The 21,621-nt window shown below is 51.6% G+C and overlaps 1 protein-coding gene across 9 annotated transcripts in view; it reads right to left on the bottom strand.

Annotated features, from left to right (window-relative positions):
- The window catches only part of DGKD (diacylglycerol kinase delta), a 91,683-nt gene that overhangs the window by 35,341 nt on the left and 34,721 nt on the right, over nt 1-21,621 (bottom strand). For 5 of the 9 annotated variants that reach the window (XM_036236355.1, XM_036236359.1, XM_036236356.1 and 2 more), the window contains one exon: nt 2,319-2,576. The exons of 3 other annotated variants lie outside the window; for them this stretch is intronic. In XM_036236355.1, the coding sequence (XP_036092248.1) occupies nt 2,319-2,576 (258 nt within the window). Of the gene's footprint in view, nt 1-300; nt 1,653-2,318; nt 2,577-21,621 lie in introns of those variants that run through there. One more of the 9 variants, XM_016134760.2, reaches the window with a different exon arrangement.

Genomic DNA, 21,621 nt, shown 5'->3' on the forward strand with positions numbered 1-21,621 from the left:
GGACCCCTGCTCTAAGATATAGAGTTAAGTGCTCAAAGCAAACTGCAGGAACAGAATGGGTATAGAGGAAAAAGTAATACCTCTGAGGAGCTGAGAAACTTTATACCTTGTCATCCTTTTGATTTCTGTACCATGTACATGGATTATCTATTTAAGAAATAATTACTAAAAAACATAGAGCCTTAAGTTTAGAATATATGCTAAAGACTAAAAATGAGCTTTAAAAGTTCTATTTGAAATAACAGAACTTCTGCTTCCATCCTTTCAAATATGATCTCCCAGGAAATATGAAAAAAATACCTAGACACTCCGAGTAAGTCTATGACACCCAAGCCAGACACGCGCCTTCCGACGTCCTGGCGAGAAGCAGCCGCGAACTTCGAGACCTCAGAGAGGAGGAGGAGACGTGCTGCAGACGTGCAGAGGTGGCATTTAGGTGGAGGGGCAGACAGACTCCTGAATTAGACACCAGTTGATATGACGGGCAGAGGAACGAAGAGGGTGTCAGATGCCTGTGACGGCCACCACGGTGGGGCACTCAGCAGTCCTGGGAAATGTGCTAGGCGTTTACAGGCATTTGCTTGTTTCACTTTCTCCACAACCTAATAAAGTAGGAGGTGTCAAGGGAGGAAACTGAGGCCCACCGAGCACCTTGCCCAAAGTCCCACAGCCAACGAAGCAGGGGCTGGAAACCACGCAGGCTGGTTCCGGGCCAGGCTCCTGACGTACCCAAAAGTGGCTTCCCCCAGGTTCCCAGCAAGACAGCTGCATAAATAACACCAGGACTGGCCGGGCCGAAGGCAGGGAAGCAACTGGCACTCACCGGGAGTTCGCCCAGGTGCACTCGGGACAAGCTGTTTCCTTTGTAGCAGAAACACAGGCTTGGAGGATCAGCACAAAGACAAGAGGGACAGCTCACAGGGCCATCTGACCGCTGCCCCCTGCCCCCCACACCAGGTTCCCCAAGAGCTCAGAACCGAGGACTGAGGAATAGGGTCTGGTGAACAGTGATGAGGGCAGTTCGCGGTTCACCAGCAACGCCCACCCAGTGATTCCTAATCGCAGACTTACAGGTGCCTCTCATTTGTAAAAGAGACCTTAGATGACAAAAGGCCAAGATCCTGGAAACTTTGCCAAGCTGAAGCCACAAGCCAAACCCAACCACCTTAGCAGTGACAAATGTGAGGCCCTGGGATGGCACAAAGGCCATGCCAAGCAGGCAGGGGAGACACGCAGCCGGGACTGGGAGCTGCTCACTCTCATCTGAGCCCTGGATCCAAAAAACGATAAAAGTGACCACGAGACTTCTGCTCTTGGGAGGACGGTCAGACATGCCCTTCCCTAGTCCCCTGCTAAGCAAGCACAACTAGAACCCTCGCCGTCAGATGTCAAACAAACACGAGCAGACTGAGGGCGGAGAGGAAGGGGCAGGCAGACCGGGGCCCCCAGTGCAGGGGCCCCCAGTGCAGCGTCCCCGGGCACCCAGGATGGGGAGCCAAAGACGCCGCAGCCAGAAACAGCGATGGATACAGAAAGAAGTGTGAAAGCCGTCCCAAAGCCTGCTCTCCACCCACGGGGCCAGAAGAGGGCAGCCTCGCAAGACGGAAATCCATGGGCGAGCAGCCAATGACCACGGAGAAACCTGCGGCCCCCACGGCCACCCCGCCAGGCTGCACCGGGTGCTCCTGCACCCCCCTGGGCAGTGTCCACCGAAGGCCTAGGAGAGACACTCATCCTCGCCGGCCACACCCCCACGGTGTCAGAGGACAGAGGAAAAAAAGCACAAGAAAAGGCATTCCACGGCATTCACCATTAAGGAAGTGCTCACTGAAATCACAATGCAATGTTACTATACACTTACCGGGGGGGGGGGGGGGGGGGATAAGACCACGGCGGAAAGCCGGAGAGGATGTGAAGAAACTGGCCCGTCGCCGGTGAGAGCAAAAAACGGTGCAGCCGCTCTGCGAACAGTCTGGCGATGTCTTTAAAAGCCGAGCACGCCACCACGAAGCAACCCGGCAACTGCACACCTGTGCTTTTATCCCAAAGAAGGGAAGGCTCACGTTCACACAAACACCTGCCCGTGCACGTTCACAGCAGCTTTATTCGTAATCACCCCAAAGCGGACAAGACCCAGGGGTCCTTCCGCAATACAGGATTAAAAGCACTATGGCACGCACACCCGTCCTGTGGAAGGAACGCACTCAGTAATAAACAGAAACACGGGCCGCGCACGAGGACCTGGCGGGGCTGCGGGAGGACGTGCTGAGCGAGAAGCACCGACCCCCACAGGGGGCACAGGGTGCGATGCCACTTACGGAACATTCCTGAGATGACAAAATTCCAGGAGCGGAGAGCAGATCAGGGTGGCCAGGGGCTAAGGAGGGGAGTGGGCGTGGCTGTAGGAGGGCGCCCGAGGGTCCTGGTGCGGGGGGAGCCGTCTGGACCTGGACTGCGCTGACCGCGCCGACCGCGCCGGTGTCGACTTCCTGGTTGTGGCGCTGCGCCGCAACTTTGCGAGACGTTAGTTCCCGCCGGGGAACACTCGGGAAAGAGCGCCAAGGACCTCTGTCATCCTGTGTGACTCGACAACGAACGCGAAGGCTTAATTAAAAATAAGCGACCGCCATCGACGACACTGTCTAGCACCGAGCATGTTTAAAGTGGGAGAGCTGGGACTCCAGAACGATCCTAAGGACAAGGGTAGCTGCGGTCTCACACGGCACAAAGTCAGTGCAATCTTCTCTTGGTGAAGTCCGCGTAGGTAGTGCAAGCTCATGAACACCTGACTTGCCAGGGAAACATGCGACACACCTTTGCCACATATTCTCAAAGAAAACCGAATCCCCCCGGGGTGACACACGAGGGTCACAGTTCTGCTGTCGGGCTGCGATACGAAGCCACACAGGACAGAGCACCAGAAACGGCAGGACGCGCTTCTGCGCGCAACAGCACTTGCCACGCCTCCTGTCGCCATGACTGCAGGTCCTGCCGTCACAGAGCTCTGCGTGCCCCACTTTGACAGCAGGTGCAACCGGAAACGCTGCCAAGACCAGCCTCCTCCCCAGCTCCACACCCACAGACCCCACGGCCCAGCAGACAGGCGCCTCGGGGGCCACTTGCACAGCTAGACACGGCCTCGTGCGGACTGCCTCCCCCCGGAGGCCACCGTCTGCTGGACCATACCCTCGCCTTCGCCTCCCACACGTATGAGTAGAGAAAATACTAAAAACACACAAATGATAACCCCAAGCTTGGAATGGGGGTGAGACCTCTGAGGAGCGAGGGCAGGAAGGGAGACGGAGAGACGAGGGGGCAAAGGCGTACCGCGATGTTCCTTTCTCGGGCTGGGAAGGACGCACTGCTGTTCATCATGTTACTTTCTGAATGCCTGAAATATTTAATGATTTTTTAAATGTTAAATGTTTTGGCACAAAAATGTGATAAAACACCCAAGCCAGAACTAGAGACACACATGGTACGTCTTGTATTTACAGTTTATTTTATTTATGTATGCACGTGTACACGCATGTACAGTACGCATAGCTTACTGTACTACATAAGCTTATCGTCTGCCTTCTATTTATAGTCGGCCTTACAGAAGGGAGTGGGTCGGCCTGACGCCATGCCAGCAGACAGAGTCTGTGAGCAGAACTGGGGGAAACCCGGGGAGCCGACGCTCGGTGTTCACGCACGCGTTTATTCCCTCGGCACACACATCGCCCTCCTCCAGGCTCTCCCGTGGCAGGACGCACACCCGGCAGGCTCTGCTGGCTGCCATGCGTTTTGTGGCAGACACAACTGTGCCTAATTTGCCTCTCAAATTTCTCATCTTGGAGTAGATTCCTGAATGCTAAGGAGCTGGCTGAGCATGTGAAAATAAGGCGGATGCTTTATGAGGGGAGGAAGGGGGAGGTACTGGCTGGACCACTCGGAAGGAAGCTTTTAGAGACCAACGAAAAACCCTCTCTCCCAACATACCCCCTGCCCTGGAATCCCTGGGGTGGCAGCCAGCAGAGGCCAACACCGAAACCTTGAAACTTCCTTTCTAAGGATCCTCAAAGCACACATAAATATGTGTCCCGCTACTCAAAGGACGAGCCAGCTCAATAGACCTCGGTGAGGGTACGCGTGTGTGGCAGAGAGGGCTTGTACACAGCACCGCGGTTGCAACAGACTGAGAGCCACAGGTGCAAACGGCTCACCTCCCTAGCCTCAGCGTCCTAACCTGCAGGACGGGTATCCGTGCCTGCCATTCGGGTCACTCCTCGGGTGAAGGGCACAGGCCACTACTGCCGCCAGCAGTGGAAGCCGTCGCCTGCTGTCTTCCAGGCCCGCACAGGTCAGGGCATACGAGACGACACAGGGGAGCAAACGGCTGGCCCTCCGGGTGCTCCCGCAGCGCGATGGCAGCCACGGCAGCCACCCGGGCTTCGGGGGGACAAGGAGCAGTCCAAGCGGGCGTCTGGTCAGCACCTGCTTGAAGCCCCATCTGAAAGTCACCACTTCTACAGCAGTGTGAACAGGGGGTGAGTGCTCCACCTGGGCAGGTTACATCCAGGCTCCACCATGCTGGTTTTGGGAACCGGGGGTGAAATTTCTCTTCTCTAGTGACAAAGCTCAGACAATGAGAACTCGTCATGGAGCAGCCTGCCCTGAAGGCTTTCTGTACGGCCAGGAAGAGACCAAGGATGTTTCTGGCATGTGGGTGAATTCACAGCACCAAGCCTATGGTTTTAAAAATCTCGGCCTTCCACTTGTAAGAGATACAAGACAAAAGCCGGCCCTCTGGAGACGCGGACGAGACATAACGCACGGTTCCTTTCACTCACTCCATCTGCGAGGCCTGGTCTAGCGTCCCCTCCGCAGCTTCCCGGGCCGCTCGCCACCTCACCCTTGCCAGCTCCTCACAATGTGCCAGAATCAAAACGGCCCAGCGACAACAAAAACTGAGTTTAAAATCGACAGACAAGAGCCCATGGCCCACCAAAGCAGACCAGAGACACGGGAGCAACAAACCAGCCCCATGTAGGTCGCACACTGACCACGAGGGACAAAGGGCCAGGGCAGGGTCGGAACCTGAAAACGCTCTCCTAAATATAGCTCCCCGGCCTGCGGGGCACGGAAAGGTGGCCAACGACAAGCGTCTGGCAGGCTCGGTGACTTCGGTCACTTCCTGTTATGCACGGCCTGCTGTTCAGACACCGCCCGGAATGCTGGACCCGCTGCCTGGGGATCCCTACCTGGAAGCCCTCTGAGACACAGACTATTCAAAACAGCTGGAGGTGCATAGACAACAGACTTCCTCATGGAGCACCATATGAACATAAAAACAGACGCTGGGCCAACAAGCCCCTGAGGTCCCTGCGCAAAAGCTGCCCCAGGATGCAGGTCCGGACCTCCGGGCACTCAGCGCTGCCTGCTGCCTGACCCCCGGAGGGAAGCCCAGGCCCCAGCGGCTGAGGGGACACCGCCCTCCAGTCTCGGGGCAGCTCTGAAGGCAGAGGGGTGGGTCACCACCACCACAGCCACCACCTGCCTGGGGGGCCCAGAGCCACAGTGAAAGCCAAGGACCTGCTGCCCCGCCCTGCCCCACCTGCCAACCCTCCCGAGGGCACCTACAGGCCATCAGGAACGCAGAATGCCCAGGCAGGGAGCAAAGCCAACTGGGCCGGAGGCTAAAATTACATGTAATCAGAAGACAGATTTTTAAAAAGGAACAAAAAGTAAATAAAATGAAGCAAAAAGTAAAATTCCTAAAACTGAAATGTGACAAACATATTTGGGTCATTGACTCAGTATTTCAACAGTGCCTGTCCTGAGGTGGGGGTGGGGGAAGGCAGAGAGCCCCGGGGCAGGGGGTGGGGGCGACCCTCAGGTGTGGAGATGGGACCCAGAGGGTGTTTCCCCAAGGGCAGGCGAGAAACAGGAAACCATGCAGAAAGCAAAATACAAACAAAACCTAGCATGTTTCCAAGAGCAAACACTAGAAATAGCCAAAATCTTCCAAAACTGGGGAATGGTGAAACAAATTATGACACGATGAAACAATGGGATGCCTCAAAGCCAATTTTTCAAGGACAATGAGAATGCATATTTATGGGCGCGGAGGTTCTAAAGTAATTTTAAAAGTTACAAATCCGTATGTGTATAATTGATCCCACAGTTTGTAAAACTAAACTATACTTACTAATATGCATAAAAAAACACTCATTAAATTGTCTGTCTATACCAGGGTTTTTCTACCTCAGCACCACTGGCATTTGGGGCCGCGGCAGGATGCTGAGCAGCAGCCTGGAGATGCCAGCGGCATGTGCTCCGAACTCCCACCTCCCTCCCCGGTGTCACAACCCGAAACACACCTGACTGCCAGCCGTCCACGGGCTGACCTCACTTTCCTGCCCCTTATCGCGCCCACGGCGGAAAACCACGGGTCTCTATAATCGTGTTCATAACTAGGATTTCAGGGATAAGACTTTGGAGTGTTTTTTGTTTGTTTGGATTATGAGTTACTTATTCATTAAGAAACATGTTACTTGTATTTTAAAAAGAGAATTTTTAAAAATCTTGGCATTGGTAAAACATTACAAGTGTTTTTGCTATAAGGGAATATCTGAGTTGTTGCACACCCTCACATTCTATAAAAGTACATACTAAAAATGACAAATGTCACGGGAAAGGATGAGCTGAGCAGACCACTCAAAACCTATGCAACTTTGTAACCTAACAACGAACAACAGCAATTCTAATAAAAACACTAGGATATAAGGAAATGCTACAGTAAACACCTTCTAAAAACTGAAGGAGCCTGATGGATGGGAGTCGCTACAGCTGGGTTATGGAGCTCTGCGCAAAATGCACCAGGATCTAGGACACCATAAGCAAGTCCAAGGCAGAGCCCTGAAGGAATCCCGCCTCGGGCTCTGCTCCCCTCCACACACCCCCCCAGGCAGCCTGGTCCCCAGCTGGTGACCTAGTGATCTAGTGTCACCGGGCCAGTGTGCTTTTTGTTAGAGAAACACACTGCAGCAGGAAGACTCGCTGCATCTGCCTTTGGCTACTGGGCTCCGAGCCACTAGCTCCAACACCTAGGGTTACTTCTGTCCCAGTGATCACGCACTCTAACTCAAAGGACCCTGGCAGTGGGTCCTGAAGGGACATGGCATGGAGAGAGCAGGGCACCCTTAAACCTGGCCTCCACCATGCGGTCCTAGCTTAGCGGTTTTTCTCGGGCAGAGCTTAGGGCAAACCTGCACACGCCCGAGTCCCTTAGAGCTAACGAGTCTCCATACGATAGAGGGGCAGGGAGGGGTCCATACGCAACCTCTGCAGCCCAAGGTCAGCTATGTGCTTTCCTGACCACTGAAGGTCAAGCTGACGCGGCGGGAAGACACCGCAGAGCAAAGGAGCCCGGCGGAAGAACACCTGCGTCTGCTGAGCCGGCGGCGCCCTGCCTCGGGCCAGTCCCGGGCCTGCCTTTACTGGTGAGCTGCTCTCAAGGCTGCCAGCGTGCCCAACACGTCAGTGGTCGAGGAAACCACAGACCAGCTACCAGGCGGCACGCTGTGCAGCCGGAAAACAGACGAGACGTCCAAGGGGAAACAGGTTTACAAAGAACTTATGAAAGGGCGCATTTATATTACAGGAACAAAGAAGGGAGGGAGCTTGATTTAAAGGACAGGACACTCGGCCTGGAAAAGTCCAAGTTCACCTTGCAGGTGGTAGGACTGAGGGATTTTTTTCTTTTCCTCTAGTGTTCTGTATTTTCTAAACTTTCTATAATGAAATGTGTCTTTAAAATGTACCCTTTTTCCCCCTACGAAATCAACATCTGGGACAAAATACTACTAGCTGCCTACACGACGGGCATGCCCCCTTCTTCCTTCTGAACCGACCCTGCGCTCCGGATGGTCCCCGGTGAGGCCCAGCTGCCAGCGCACCTCCCTGCACCCCTGCAGCCGGCACGTCCCCGAGGGTTCCCTGGAGCATTCTGAGAGGATGGAGCAGCGCGGCCGGCCCCACCTGGCCCACCTCCTCCCCATGGCCCCCGCAGCAGCCACCTACCCCCGCGAGGGAGCCCGGGGAGGGCAGCCTGAGCCAACGCTGCTGGCCCCAGGCCTTTCCCAGGAGAAACAAACCTCTACCATTTTTAAGCCACTGTCACCTGGGTTTTCTGTTAAATACTTCAAACTTCATCTTAACTGAGACACCACCCTCATCTCACACAGAAGAGAATGGAGGCACAGAAACTGAGTCTTCTTTACCCTCCAGGTAAACAACCTACTTACTTAGATAAGAACCGAAAACTCTCGCCTCAAACGGGCAGCAACGCCGAGGGCGACTGCGACCAGTAAAGCTGAAATGACGATGCCACGAGCCAGGCCTGTGGACCCAGGCCAGCGCCGCCGGCTCCACGGCCCGCCGCGTGCTCTTCAATGAAGCGCTGCTGGCGCACGGCTTCCTCACATGCTGTCCCGGCTGCTACGGCCGGCCTGAGACCCCAGAGCTCACCAAGCCAGCACTGTCGGGCCGTCTCCGGAGGCTGCTGGCCTGACACGAGGCGCCGGCCGCGCACACCTCCGCGGAGCACCAAGGGGGTCTGCGCCTTGGCCCTGCGTCCGGCTCCACCAAGGGGAGGGGGGCTCCACTCCGTTCCCACGGGATCCCTAACTGCCTGGCAGGTAGGACATGCTCAACAAATACTCACGGATTTGAAGGGTCACCTCTGAAAACTGGGTATGTATACTTACTTACCTCACTACGCAATCAATACTGAAAAACCTCACAAAAGTGAAAAGCAATCCTACGTACTACAATCATATATACTTCACATAACTCCCCTTAACATCCCCCTGTTTCACAGGGAATATTTCAGCATAGTCTACCCTGTGGGGTAGGGTCCCCACGTTTCCCAACTTCACTGTGATTCGGCCTGGGAGCCAAATTGGGATCACGCTCCACTCACGCTGAGGCCACACTGCTGCCTGGGCGAGGGTGCTCTCAAGGTTTGCTCCCAGAGAAGAACCAGGCCAGCAGAAGCAGAACCCGAGGTGTGGGACCTTGCAGCCCCTTACTGTTCCCTCAGACGGGGACCCTGGTGGTGAGATGGCCTCGACCCTCCCAGGTGAGCCACCGTGCAAGAGGAAAGGGCAGACATCTCCTCTCCCCAGGACCAAGTCTAAGGAAGAGTGTCTCAAGACACGTTACTGTCACATTAAAAAACACACCACATCGTGAGGGCTGTCAGAGTCGACAGCTATGAAGCAAAACTACAAGAGGAGACAAGGACGTCTGGATCTGAGCCCTTTCTCTCCAGATCACAGCTGTCACATGGTCTTACTCAGGTTTAGCCAGACAGTGAGGTCACCGACTCGCATGTGCCCGTAACTGGACGACCATTTGTTCTACCTGTTTCACACACTGAGGAATGGGCGCCCAGAGAGGACGACAGGGGACTCCCCAAGGCCACACTGCTTGTAGGAGGCAGAGGTGAGGCCTGGCCAACTCCTTACGCCTAGGGCACACAGTGGTCCCTGGAGCTCCTCTTCGAAGGATGGAGTGCCTGCCCGAGGACACATGCAGTGTGGGGGGCCACTGAGTGCCAGCGCATGCAGACAGCGTGGGAGGCCGTGTCGTTCAAATCTCAACCCAGGAAGGAGCCTGGACCGTGAGGAGCACAGCTGTGGTCCTCAGCTCCCAACTGTGACGAGGGGGCCCGGGATCCCCCACCCAGCCTCTGCAGCTGCTGCGGGTGCACAAAGACCCAACCGCTAGGATGCGACATGGAGGGGGGCTGCACTAGACCTCCCCCAGATGCTGGCGACCTGAACAGGGTACAGAGCCACAGTGGGACGTCCTCTCAGAGATGTCCAGTCCGCACCAGCCAGTCCTCTAACTCCCCGCGTGACTCATGTACTCAGTCAGGGGCTGTCACTGTCAAGTGACCCAGGAAAGGGGGTCTCTGAGCACATTCCTACTCAGGCTAGTGGGCCACACTCAAGGTCACTGCCTTTCAGAATAACCCTTTTCATCTATAAACACCCACTCCAAGCCTCACCTTATCCCTGTCCTCTGACCAGGGAATTCCTGTATTCCACTGGTACTTCAAGTATATTTGAAAAAAAAAATGAAGTCATTCCAAGCACAGGAGCTACTATTTTAAAGAACTAAAACAGAACAGATTGTGCATTTTGTTTTACCCTTGGCAAGCCCTGACTCCAAGGGCGGTGGACAAATCACCAGACACCTGAACAGCCACGGTGGGAGGCCATGGCGAGTGGGTCGGCCAAGGCCAGCTAGCCTGACTGAGGAGCCGCCTCCCTTTGTCATGGCACAGCTATGACAGTCCCATTTGGATAGAGAAGACAAAAAAGCTCCCCAATGGATGGCAAGAGATAGAGATACAGCAACAACAAACCAGTTAAGCCAACACATATTCACAGAATGCCTACTCTGTGCCAGGCGCAGCTCTGGGGTGTTAGGGTGAAGGGACCGTCAACGAGCCCCAGGACACCCCTTCTCTCATGACGCTGACCCCTCTCCCTCCAACAAATAGAAACTGGTACATAAAATGTCAAGGCACACATAAGAAACAAAAAATCTGAAGACCTTATTTCATTAAAAATTTTAATTCATTATCAAAAAATTTCAAAGGTATTATCAAAAACCTTCCCCCGAAAAACTCTACACTCATAGTTTCACCGGTAAATTTGAGCAAAATTTTAAGAAATAACACCGAACTTTATCAGAAAATAGAGGAAGGAACCATAACCCTCCTTATTTTGTGATGCTAGCTTACATGTTTAATGAAGCCAGTTTAACCTAAGTACCAAAATGTGACAAAGACAAAAGAAAAAAAAATTAAAAATTGCTATCTTTCATGGATATAGATGCAAAATTCCTTAACAAAATAACAGCAAACAGAATCCAACAATAAATAAAAGAATAATACATCATGAGGAAATAGGGGCTGTCTCAGGAATGCAAGGTGGGTCTAACGTTTGAAAGGCAATCCCTTTCATTTGCCCTCATAACAAAATAAAGGAGAAAAACCATATGATCACTTCGATACACGCAAAAAGTATCTGACAAAGATTCAACACACATTCATAATAAAAATTCTCAGCAAACGAGAAAATCCTCCAACTGATAAAGAGTACCTACGAAAAGATGAATTGAAAAGCTGAATTGCTTCCTGTTAAGACGGAAAGAAACAAATGGATTACTGCTTTGACGACTTCTATCCAAGGTACAGGCAGTCCAAGCTTTTGCAAAGAGGCAAGAAAAGTAAGACATTTGGTTCAGAAAGAAGTAAGGCCGTCCCTACTTGCAAATGCTATGACTATTTATGTAAAAATTTCTGGGGAATCTACAAAACAATTACTAGAACTAGTAAGTTATTTTCTAAGGTCAAAAAATCCATTATATGTTTATGTTTGTAGTAAACACCTGGAAAATAACTTTTTAAAATTTCATTTAACAGGAAAAAAAACTACATAGGAATGAATCTAACAAACAACATTAATGATATCTACATTGAAGACTACAAAACTGTGCTGAGAGAAATTTCAAAAGAGCTAAATATATACTGAGACGAATCATGTTCATGAGAAAACTCAATGTTATTAAGATTTCAATTCTCTACAAATTGATTTATGGATTCAATGCAATTCCAATCAAGATTCTACGAGGCCCTTTTTTTTTTTTTTGTAGAAAACAAGTTAATTTTAAAATTCCTATGAAAATGTCGAAGACTTAGAATAATCAAAACGAGTTTATGAAAGAAGTTAAGAGGACTTGCCCTGTCTGATCTCAATGCTTACTGTTACGTTACAGTAATTAAGAGAGTGTGGTATTAGGGTCAGTGTAGACAGACAGAAGAAAGTCTGGAAGTAGACTCACAAATATATAGCTAACTAACTTGTGACAAAGGTGGCAAGGTAATTCAAAGGAGAAAGCAAAGTCTCTTCAACAGAGGCCAGAATCTTTCAATCACTGAAAGATTGGAAAAACTGAACATCCATATGAAAAAAAATGAATATGAATTCATACCTCACATTACACTCAAAAATTAACTGTACATCAATAATAATGCTAACTGCAAAATTTAAAACTACGAAACTTCCAGAAGAAGCTGAGGTAGAAAAAAGTTTCTTAGATAGAACACAAGAAGCATGAACCGTAAAGAAAAACATTGATAATTTCAGTTTCACCAAAAAGAAAGACCCTGTTCTTCTAAAGATGCCATTTAAGAAAAAAATAAATGAAAAGGCAAGCCGCCGACTGTACCACAGGGGACTTATATCTAGAATATGTAAAGAACTCTTACAATTCAACAATTTAAAGACAAACAATTCAATACAAAAATGGACAAATGATTCTACCACATACTTAACAGAAGAAGACAGACAAATGGCAAATAAGTACATGAAAAAATGCTGATGTCATTTGTCATTAGGGAAATGGAAATTAAAACCACTATGAGCTACCACTACATATCTATGAGGGCACGGAAAATAAAAAGTCACACAGGGTGTGTGAACTGTCGGTGCCCTGGACACCAAGTGCTGGTGAGGGTGTGGAGCCCCTGGACCTTACACACTGCTGGTGGAAATGCCAAGTCCCCAGCACTTCGGAAAACGTCAAGCAGTTTCTTAAAAAGTTAAGCGTATGCCCACTTATGTGACCCAGCAACTGACTCTGCTACTAGGCAGTCCTACCCACGGGAAATGAAAACATCCATCCACACAAAGGCTTGTATGTGAGTGCTCATGGCAGCGTTATTTGAAACAGCTTAAAACTAGAAGCAGCTCAAATACCTACCAACAGGTAAATGGATCAACAAATTGCGGAAAGGGAATATATTACTGATACACCTGACATGGAAAATTTCAAAATCATTATGCTGAGCCAAAGAAGCTAGATATTAAAAAAAGAGAGAGAGAGAAAAGACATATTACCATTATTCAATTTACGCAGAATTCTAAAAAATGCAAACTAATCTGCAAAGACAGAAAACAGACCCATGTTTGCCTGGGACAGGTGTAGAGAGAGGACAGATGGCCAGCAAACTTTCACGTGACAGAAATGTCCGCTGTCCTGACTGCGGTGACAGTTTCAGCAGGTAGGTGTGTGTGGGTGGGTATGTGTGTGTTAACTTATCAAGCTGTACACTTTAAATAGTGCAGTTCACTGTAGAGCAATTATGCCTCAGTTAAGTTATAAAAATATTTCTGATGTTCGCATATCTTGGTGCGCTGGAATATTCTTTAAAGGACAGGGTGAACTTTCCTCTGTACGTCTAGGGTGACCCTGTAACTTATCTCCAGGAAACTCGTGCAAGTCAAAGGGGGTGCTCCACACCATTCCCAGTGCCAGCTCACCTCCAGCAGGGTGCATGCACTGGCAGCGCTATGGCTCTGGGAACAACAAACGCCCGCCCGCGCCACCCCGTGCTGTGATCAGAGACATCTTGCATAAAACAAACCATAAAGTTCATTCCTCATGAGACAGAGCCAGAGCTGGCAACAGCCTCAAGGATCAGCTATGCCTGGGGCCCTGCTTCCCAGACGAGGATGTGGTCCTGGTTTTCGGCGTCAGCGGCAGGGCAACTGTCAAGTCTCCTGCCCCAAAGCCAGTGTCCCTCCAACCCTTGCATGGGACAGACAGGGACCACCCTCACTCCTATTTCCAAATGTCTAATTACTCTGATCCGCCCTCTGCAGACCACTGCAGCCAGTGAAGGCTGCAGAGAGGGCGGCACCCCGACACTAACCCGCTCCCCAGCTCCGCTAGCGCGCCCCAGCAGGAATGGACAGCACCCCCACGCGGGGCACGCCCGCCCGATCTGGGCACGCTGGGCTGAGGTCTTGAGGTTTAGCTAAACATCCTGCAGGGAACTGGTCCAGCAGCCCCCACAGTCCTCCCCCAGTAGGAAAAAAAGAAAAAGAAAAAAGGCTGGGGGGAGGGGTCACATGCTTCATCCTTGAGTTTACATTTCAAACCAGGTGCTTCAGCTGGGGGTGGGGGCGGGGGACAGCTGAGTCACAAACAGCAGGGCCTCCCCACCACAGCTCAGGATAGCATCTTAATTTGATTTGTTTTAAGGAAATAAAAAGATCGCACTCCGGAGTACTAGGTCATTCTGGAACAGAATGACACCCTTATCTTACCGAATGACACCATTTTCCTCAACTTTCAAGGGAAACACCAGACAGGCAGGACGTGGCTCAGTCACATCCCTGGTGCATTCACCAAAGAACCCTGGGTACTTAACTGCTCATTTCCTAGACACCCAAAGAAAAACCTCAACCCAATCCAGGCGCCTTCTCCACTCTTTTTTTCAAAGAACTCTTTACAAAAGTTCTTTAGTCAGACTATAGTCTTTCGACTGTCCATTTTTGTTTTTGTTTCCTCTGTCATCTGGGAAAAAGACCACTGGAAGCGTGAACAATTAAAACACACACACACACACACAGCACCGTGAAAACAGCTTAGACTTCACAAATTTCCCTACTCAGTAATGACACACAGCAAGACAAGTACCAGCGTCTGCTCCCACCCCCAATTCTAAATATACTTCACAGACACAACTGGCTCCACCACTCGCCAGCCAGGCTGCCAGCAACAGACAAGTGTCCTCTCTCCGCCTGCCTGGAAAAACTGTAGACCCGACCCACGTGCTCACGTGGGGTCCCTGGCTCTTTGGACCACCTGTGCCACAGAAGCAGGTGCTGCTGCCTTGGGCAAAACCCCAGGCTTAGCAAACACACAGCCACTAATTTGGCCCAATGCCTGTTCTTGAAACTGAGAACAGAGTGGATTGTAACGCATGGAATTCACTGGATTAACTTCCTGCTGCAGCTGCCCTTCCGGTCCTGCTCCACTGTCCAGGGCCTGTTAACAATCGCAGCATTTAATGCACTAAGCGGCTAAGAGCCAGGTGCTTGCCCTGCCACCACGGGCGAGGCAGTGCTGCCCACACCGTGCCAACGGGGGCGCAAAGCCCCAGGTGTTAAGAACGGCCCCGTGGCTGACAGCGGGCATGGCCAGGAAGGACCTCAGGTCGGGTTCTCCTAGAGCCCAGCGTGTGAGCAGGCACTGGTGGGCTCGCCCGTGGCAGAGAGCCCAGATGGCAGGTGTCATCCTGACGGGGCTTCCACATGGCAGGACTTCCAGCACAGGACGACTGCAGGGCAGCCTGACCCATGGGTATGACTCTCCCCAAGCCAGATCCAGGCCAGCAATCACAGAAAGTGGGGACAGTTTTTCCATGCAAGGAAATTTGCCAGTTATATATATAGCTTTTCCTCTCTCTGCGCCAAAGTGACTGGCGTAGAGGTTTTGTCCAGGAAATATCTGAGCTCCAAACAAGCTGAGAAGGAAGACTGATGTTGAAATCTGGATAAAGGTCACGGTTCCTCACCAAAGGAGCAGCCCTGCCCACCCCACAGGCTGACATCTGCAGGGAACAGCTGAGAAACTCAAGCCCTGGCCTCACGCTACGCAGGCCTACTAAGGACTGTCGTTCGATTAACAGACACGAGTGCCAAGTAGACAAGATTTAAAACAACTAGAAATATTACTTAAGCCACTATAGGGCTTCCTTTTATTTAGAAATATCAAGCTGTAACTGATATACATGGAAAAAAATAAAACGAAAAGGAAAACCAAATGTGATTAAATGCAAAGGCATTTTATATTTTTAATCACATTTGGTTTTCTTCACCTTTCATTCTTCCTGTGTTCAGCAGTTATTGCCTAATTATCTCTCCAGGATAAAAACTCTCTGGGATATGCACTCTGCAACTGCTGTTGTTAACACTGTCTAGAAACTGACCTCATCCGAAATCCTTTGGAATCCCTGTAAATCAGAATAACTGCTAGGTGTTAGCAAGCTGAACCCTATTACTTCCCCACTGGCAGTGATGAGTGGTGGTGGAGATATAAACCAGGAAACATTGAGAGAGCACTTTCTGACAACCCAGTGACCTATGAGATGGATTCAGCATTATCCCCATTTCACAGATGAGGAAACAGAGTCCCGCAAAGATGAAGTATCTTGCCCTAAGTCACACAGCTAGCTGACAAAGAAGGCCATTTTTATAATACGCCTTATGAAACTTCTAGATATCATATTTCAACATTACTTGGGGAAAATTATAAAAACGGACACGAAAAATCACTCCTCTCTATGGTGCAGTTATTCTGACATGGCATTTGAGGGCAAGCATTAGGATGGTGCTGGCTGGACCCCTATCCCAACTATCCCAAGAGCCATGTGACCAAGCAGAAGTGTCACATCACACTGTGCGGAAGTCGGGCAAGATCTCAGTATGGTATTTTGCAGAAGCGGCCCTCCAAATACGTATATCCTACACGGGATTGTAACTTGCATTCAATTAACACTGAAATGTATACGTGTGTACACACACACACACACACACACACACACACACCTTTTTTGTGCCATGGACCCCTTTGGGCAGTCTTGTGAGGTCTCTACACCCCTTCCTAGAATGTCTCTAAATGTAGAAAATGAAATACTTCGAATTGCAATGGAAACCAATTTTAATAAAATAGTCATTATCTACAGCCCCTTTGGAAAGTGGAGAGGATTCTATGAACCTAAAAACCCCTGCCAGGCAACACACTTTTTTCTCTCCTCCCTCTTCCCTATCTCCCAGGAGATATGGGGGTGACTGGCACTCAGGCAGCCAACTTGGACCAAGAGAACCAAATCTCCGAAGGACCCAGAGGATCCTGTGGAACTGGCGTACTGACCAAGGACTGTCGTCTTCTGTATGGATGAGCAAAATTTTACTAAGTGTTCATGTCATTGTTATTCTAGCATTTTCCCTACAAGCAGAGGTGGTGGGCTGCATGATGACCTCCAAGAAGACACGCTCACGCTGTAATTCCCAGAGCCTGTGCATATGAGCTTATGTGGAAAATGGGCTCTTTGCAGATGTAAGTACATACCTTGAGATGAAATCACCCTAGATTATCTAGGTGAGCCCTAAATCAATGACGTGTGTCAATGACGAGCGACAGAAGAGAAGACACAGGAGGCGGCCGTGTGAATATGGAAGCAGAGACTGCAGTGACACAACCACAAGTCGAGGGAAGCCCGGAGCCTCCGGACTCTGGAGGGGACAAAGAGGAGGGCCTCCCCACGGGGCCGGGGGCGCGGCCCCGCCGACACCTGGAGTTCAGCCTTCTGACCTCCGGGAGTATGAGGAGGACTCTCTGTTGGTCTGAGCCACGTGGCGATTTGTCACGGCAGCCCCAGGAAACTAACAGAGCGGTCAACCTTATTTCTAACAGACGCGCCTTCATGATAGAATTTCAAAGCGTGAGATACTGAGAACCGAACATAAACTCCCTTCTGTGGATACAGCGTTGAACACAGCGTCATGCAGAAGCAGCTCTTCCAACATGCAAGTCCCAGATGTAATCGTCGCCCAGTTCATACTTTATTTTCAGTCTTCATTTATTTGGCCAATCCATATTTTTGAAATTTAAAAATACACCCAGGGCCTGTCCTTCACTGCATCTTGTTCTGATGTGACGCCAGCAAGCATTCGCTCCTGGCTTTCTGCCCTCGGCCCAGGCTCCCTCCGCCCCAACACCCTTGCCCTGCACCCCGGCGTGTTCCGACTGCTGCACTGCCCTCCTCCAGGCCACGTCACCCGGGGACAGCAGATGTTCTGGCCAACCTTCAACTCACGTTTCTTCCTCCACCGGCTCAGTCACTTACGCCAGGGTCCCTGGACCTGTCCAATTCCTCGTCATCGAACCGAGCCCAGTCCCCTCCACGCCTTTACTACCAGTGACATGCTCGCCAGAGACTCTGAGGGTTTAGGACACATTAAAGATCCAATTAAGATCTATATAAATAATGTCAGCAGAAGCTGGAACACAGAAATACGCATGCCCAAAAATGAGGCCATAAACCAGGACCAAACCTGAAGCAAACGGAGAAAGAAGTTTCATCTTCTCAACCGCAGGGCAGGTGACAGAGGTGCAAAGGGATGCGAGGGGAGCCCAGGCTGCCCTCTCGGGAAAACTGCACCCTCTCCTGGGCAAGGGGGCTCGGCGTGGGAGCTGCCGGCAGGGGAGACCACGCTCACCTTCCCAGTGTCCCTCCTGTGACCCAATATGCTCACCCCAGCAACAGCTTCCGCAGGGAAATCGAAAAACATGCTCAGTCCCAGATACTTCAGGAATGAGTAAATAAAGTCTAAATGGTAATTTATGACACATCTATCTGCACAGCACATCATAGGCAACGATAAAAGTGATCACAAAAGACTCATCATGTGGAAACGCTTACGATGAAATAAGAAGGCCAAAATATTAACTCACAGATACACTGATGTGTGCATAACACATGTAAAAGTTAATGTCTGCCTACGAAAAAAACCTGACAGGAACATGAAGGAAGCAGCTGCTGAGCTACTGCAGGGCCTTTTTCTTTTCTATTTTAAATTTCCTCTAAAACCATTATGAGTTAAACACTTTGGGCTCCGGTACCTGGGTGGCACTCTCTGTTGCGCTGTCACACAAACGAGTAGCCTGGATGCTAGTCTCTGACCGTGGCTGACACACTTCACATGCTGTTCTCGCTGCAGGAGACTTGTCCCCCAGGTCCAGCTCCCACGTGCCCTTCTAGAAGCTTCCACCACCCGGGCCAACCGAGATGCTTCTCTCACCGCTCTCCCAGTGTTCTGTACCTTCTTCCACCATCCTTGTCACAGGGCACTGCGATTATTTCTTTCCACGCCCGACAGGCTGTGAGAAGTCCCTGAGTGCAGGGACCGTGTTTTCCACCTCCGGCCACCCTCAGGCGCCCAGTAGAGGGTTTGCCACAACCCAGGATTGTTAAGGAAACAACGAGCCCTTCTAAAACATGCATTTTTTTCCCAATTGGCTTCTGCTTGATTTCAGCAAGTAGGCTGCCAGCAGAAAGCCATATTTATTAAATTATTCCTATATTCTCTAGAGGTGAAGAAGAAAGTTTTCAAGCTGTCGACTCGCTGGAAACACACACACAGCACGGGAGCCGGCCGCTCCCCAAGGCGCTCAGCAGAATCCAGAAACACGCAGCCCTGGCACGCTCCTCGGTCCTGCTCACTCCAGGACTCGAGGCACCGGAAGTGGCAGCAGGTGCCCAGGTCACTTTGCCTTGGGGGAAGGGCTCCAGGGAGTGAAACTTCCACCAAGAGTCACCGTCCGCCGCCAGGCAACATGGGTGTGACTGCCTCGCAATTCCCAGGTGCTCTGGGCTCCTTGCCTTCTGAGGGACGGAGGCCAGGACACGGGCCAGGGCGCAGCCCACACTTGCCTGCACTGGCCCTGGGCTTGCTTCCCGCTGTCCATCAGGAGCGCCTGTGTCACCCTGATCTTCACGAAACTGAACCCGGCTGATTCTATCTCCCTCAAAAGGGACAGAGCCTCCGACACTGGCCATCACGATGTCACCCTCTGAGGCACCTAAAACCGGCAGGGGCCAGCGACAGGCTCCTGGTGAAGGGGGCGCGTACGGAGCCGCCTGAGCCCCGCCCTGCACGACCCGCCGGAGTGCCCTGTGAAGAGCTGCTTTCTGGAAGCACCTCCCACCCACTGCGCAGGACCACCGTTTTCCTCACAAAACACGGTCCGTGAACTCCTGAGTCAGGCACAAGAAAGAAGAGCTGGCAAGGCGGAGAAGTGCGTTCAACCGCCTGTGACGCCCTGACCTGCATCCAGCCTCTCCCTCTGCTGTGGCTCGCTCAGCCTTCCCCATCTCTCACCTGGCCACAGCGAAGGCACCTGGCACCTCCTCACACGCATTCTGGCAGCTTCTTCCCTGCGGATCTAGTCCCCGGCAGCGGCCAGACGCGTAACAAAAACCCGCTGTTACGCCTCCACCCCTGCTTTAAAAATCGCAATGGCTTCTCAATACGAACTCCCCGCGGCCTGGAGAGTGCTCCCCACTCCAACCCTGCCCCTCCGACAGACACCGCTTCCATTCCAGGTGTGTGGCATTGCTGGCTGCGGTGCCGCCTCAGCTGTGGGAAGGCCCCCCGACCCCCGCGGCCCGCAGCTATTTCCTTCAGAGCCCGCTGTTCCTGCGACAGCTCATGACTCGCCTCCCCCACGTACCACACACTGCGTCAAGGAAGGCCTGGCCCACGCGCATCCCGCCGTGTGAAATCAGTGAGTGGCAGAGGGCCCAAGCCATCCAGGGGCCAGTGGTGACCAAGTCACTCTTTGACAAAGGGTTATGAGCACCTACTGTGTGCTGGCACTTGGGGAAAGCAGTGAACAAAACAGACGAAAACCCTTGCTCTCATGCACCATGTACCACAGCATCATAACAGACGCAGAGAGCAACGCCCAGGCCGGGCCGGGCCCCATTGCTTCTGTTTCTGCTCCATTTCACAATCTGCAGTAACAATGGAGGAGGTGATGGCATTTCGTCAAGTCTTTATTAAAACAGGACATGGGTTAAAGACGATGAAAACACTGACTTGGAGGAGTAAGCGAATCAAAGCCCTGAACACTAAGGACCTGCCATTCCGGCCCCGCTCTGCCGCTCTCGGTGGCCACAGGCTGAGGGAAGGCTGTGAAAGCAGCTGGCCCAGGACTTGAAGACTATGACTAAAATCAGATGAACGGATTGCGGGTAGGGTAGAATCCAAAGAAAATGAAAACATTCAGAAACCCAAGAGAAAACGGAGGCGCTCAAAGGAAAATCCTTCCCTGAGGCAGGGAGGGATATGACTACATTCAACACAAAGCATTTTAAAAATTCTTTCCCCATCAAACAAGAATAAGCCAGAAAAAAATAAAGTGAAAAGGACAAGAAAACCATGCTGGAATAGGGGTAAAAATCACAAGTACATGCAATAAAACGAAATTAAAACTTTAACAAATAGAGAAAACCAACATAACAATGCAGAAGAACATGACAGACATGGAAGATAAAGAAACCTTTGCCCACAGTCCTAGGGCCCCTGGTCCCCTGCTCTCTGTCATTCCTTTAAGCAGTCTGCTGCTCTGGGCAGAAGCCCCTGACGCCGTCGCCCGCCTCACCCGAGGCTGGGCTGAGGGCGCCACCTGCCTGCCCAGCGTCAGCCCCGCCCTGCTCGGAACGAGAAGCCACCTTCTCCTACCACATCCCTCACGCCCTCCCCATCCTCCTCCAGGTCGCCCTCCACAATGCACCCGGGGTGCAATGTCCCAACACTGCAAATCTGGAATGTCACCAAATGGAACTAGTCGATGGCATTACAGGCTAAGTCCCGAGCCCCTTCCGTGGCCGCCTGTGGTCTCCGCTTGGCCTCAGCCCGCCACACGGCCCTTCTTTCACCTCTCGCCTCGTGCCACGCCCCCATCCCAGGGCCTTGTGCATGCTGGTCCCTTCACCGCCCCATTCCGAAGCACCTACAGACACAAGCCACACATGCACGAACACGGACACAGAGCAGTGGGGGTGGGGAGCTCCCGATACGCTAGGCCCCACGCAGCCTTCCTTCCAGTCGCCTGGCTCAGCCTGTGATTACAGCTCTCTGTGGGCTTCACTGAGCCCCCACTAGAACACACGCTTGGCGAGGAACAGCCTCTCTCCACGGAAAC

The sequence above is a fragment of the Rousettus aegyptiacus genome, unplaced genomic scaffold (genome assembly GCF_014176215.1).
Source record: "Rousettus aegyptiacus isolate mRouAeg1 unplaced genomic scaffold, mRouAeg1.p scaffold_m13_p_2, whole genome shotgun sequence".
NCBI classification, from domain to species: domain Eukaryota; kingdom Metazoa; phylum Chordata; class Mammalia; order Chiroptera; family Pteropodidae; genus Rousettus; species Rousettus aegyptiacus.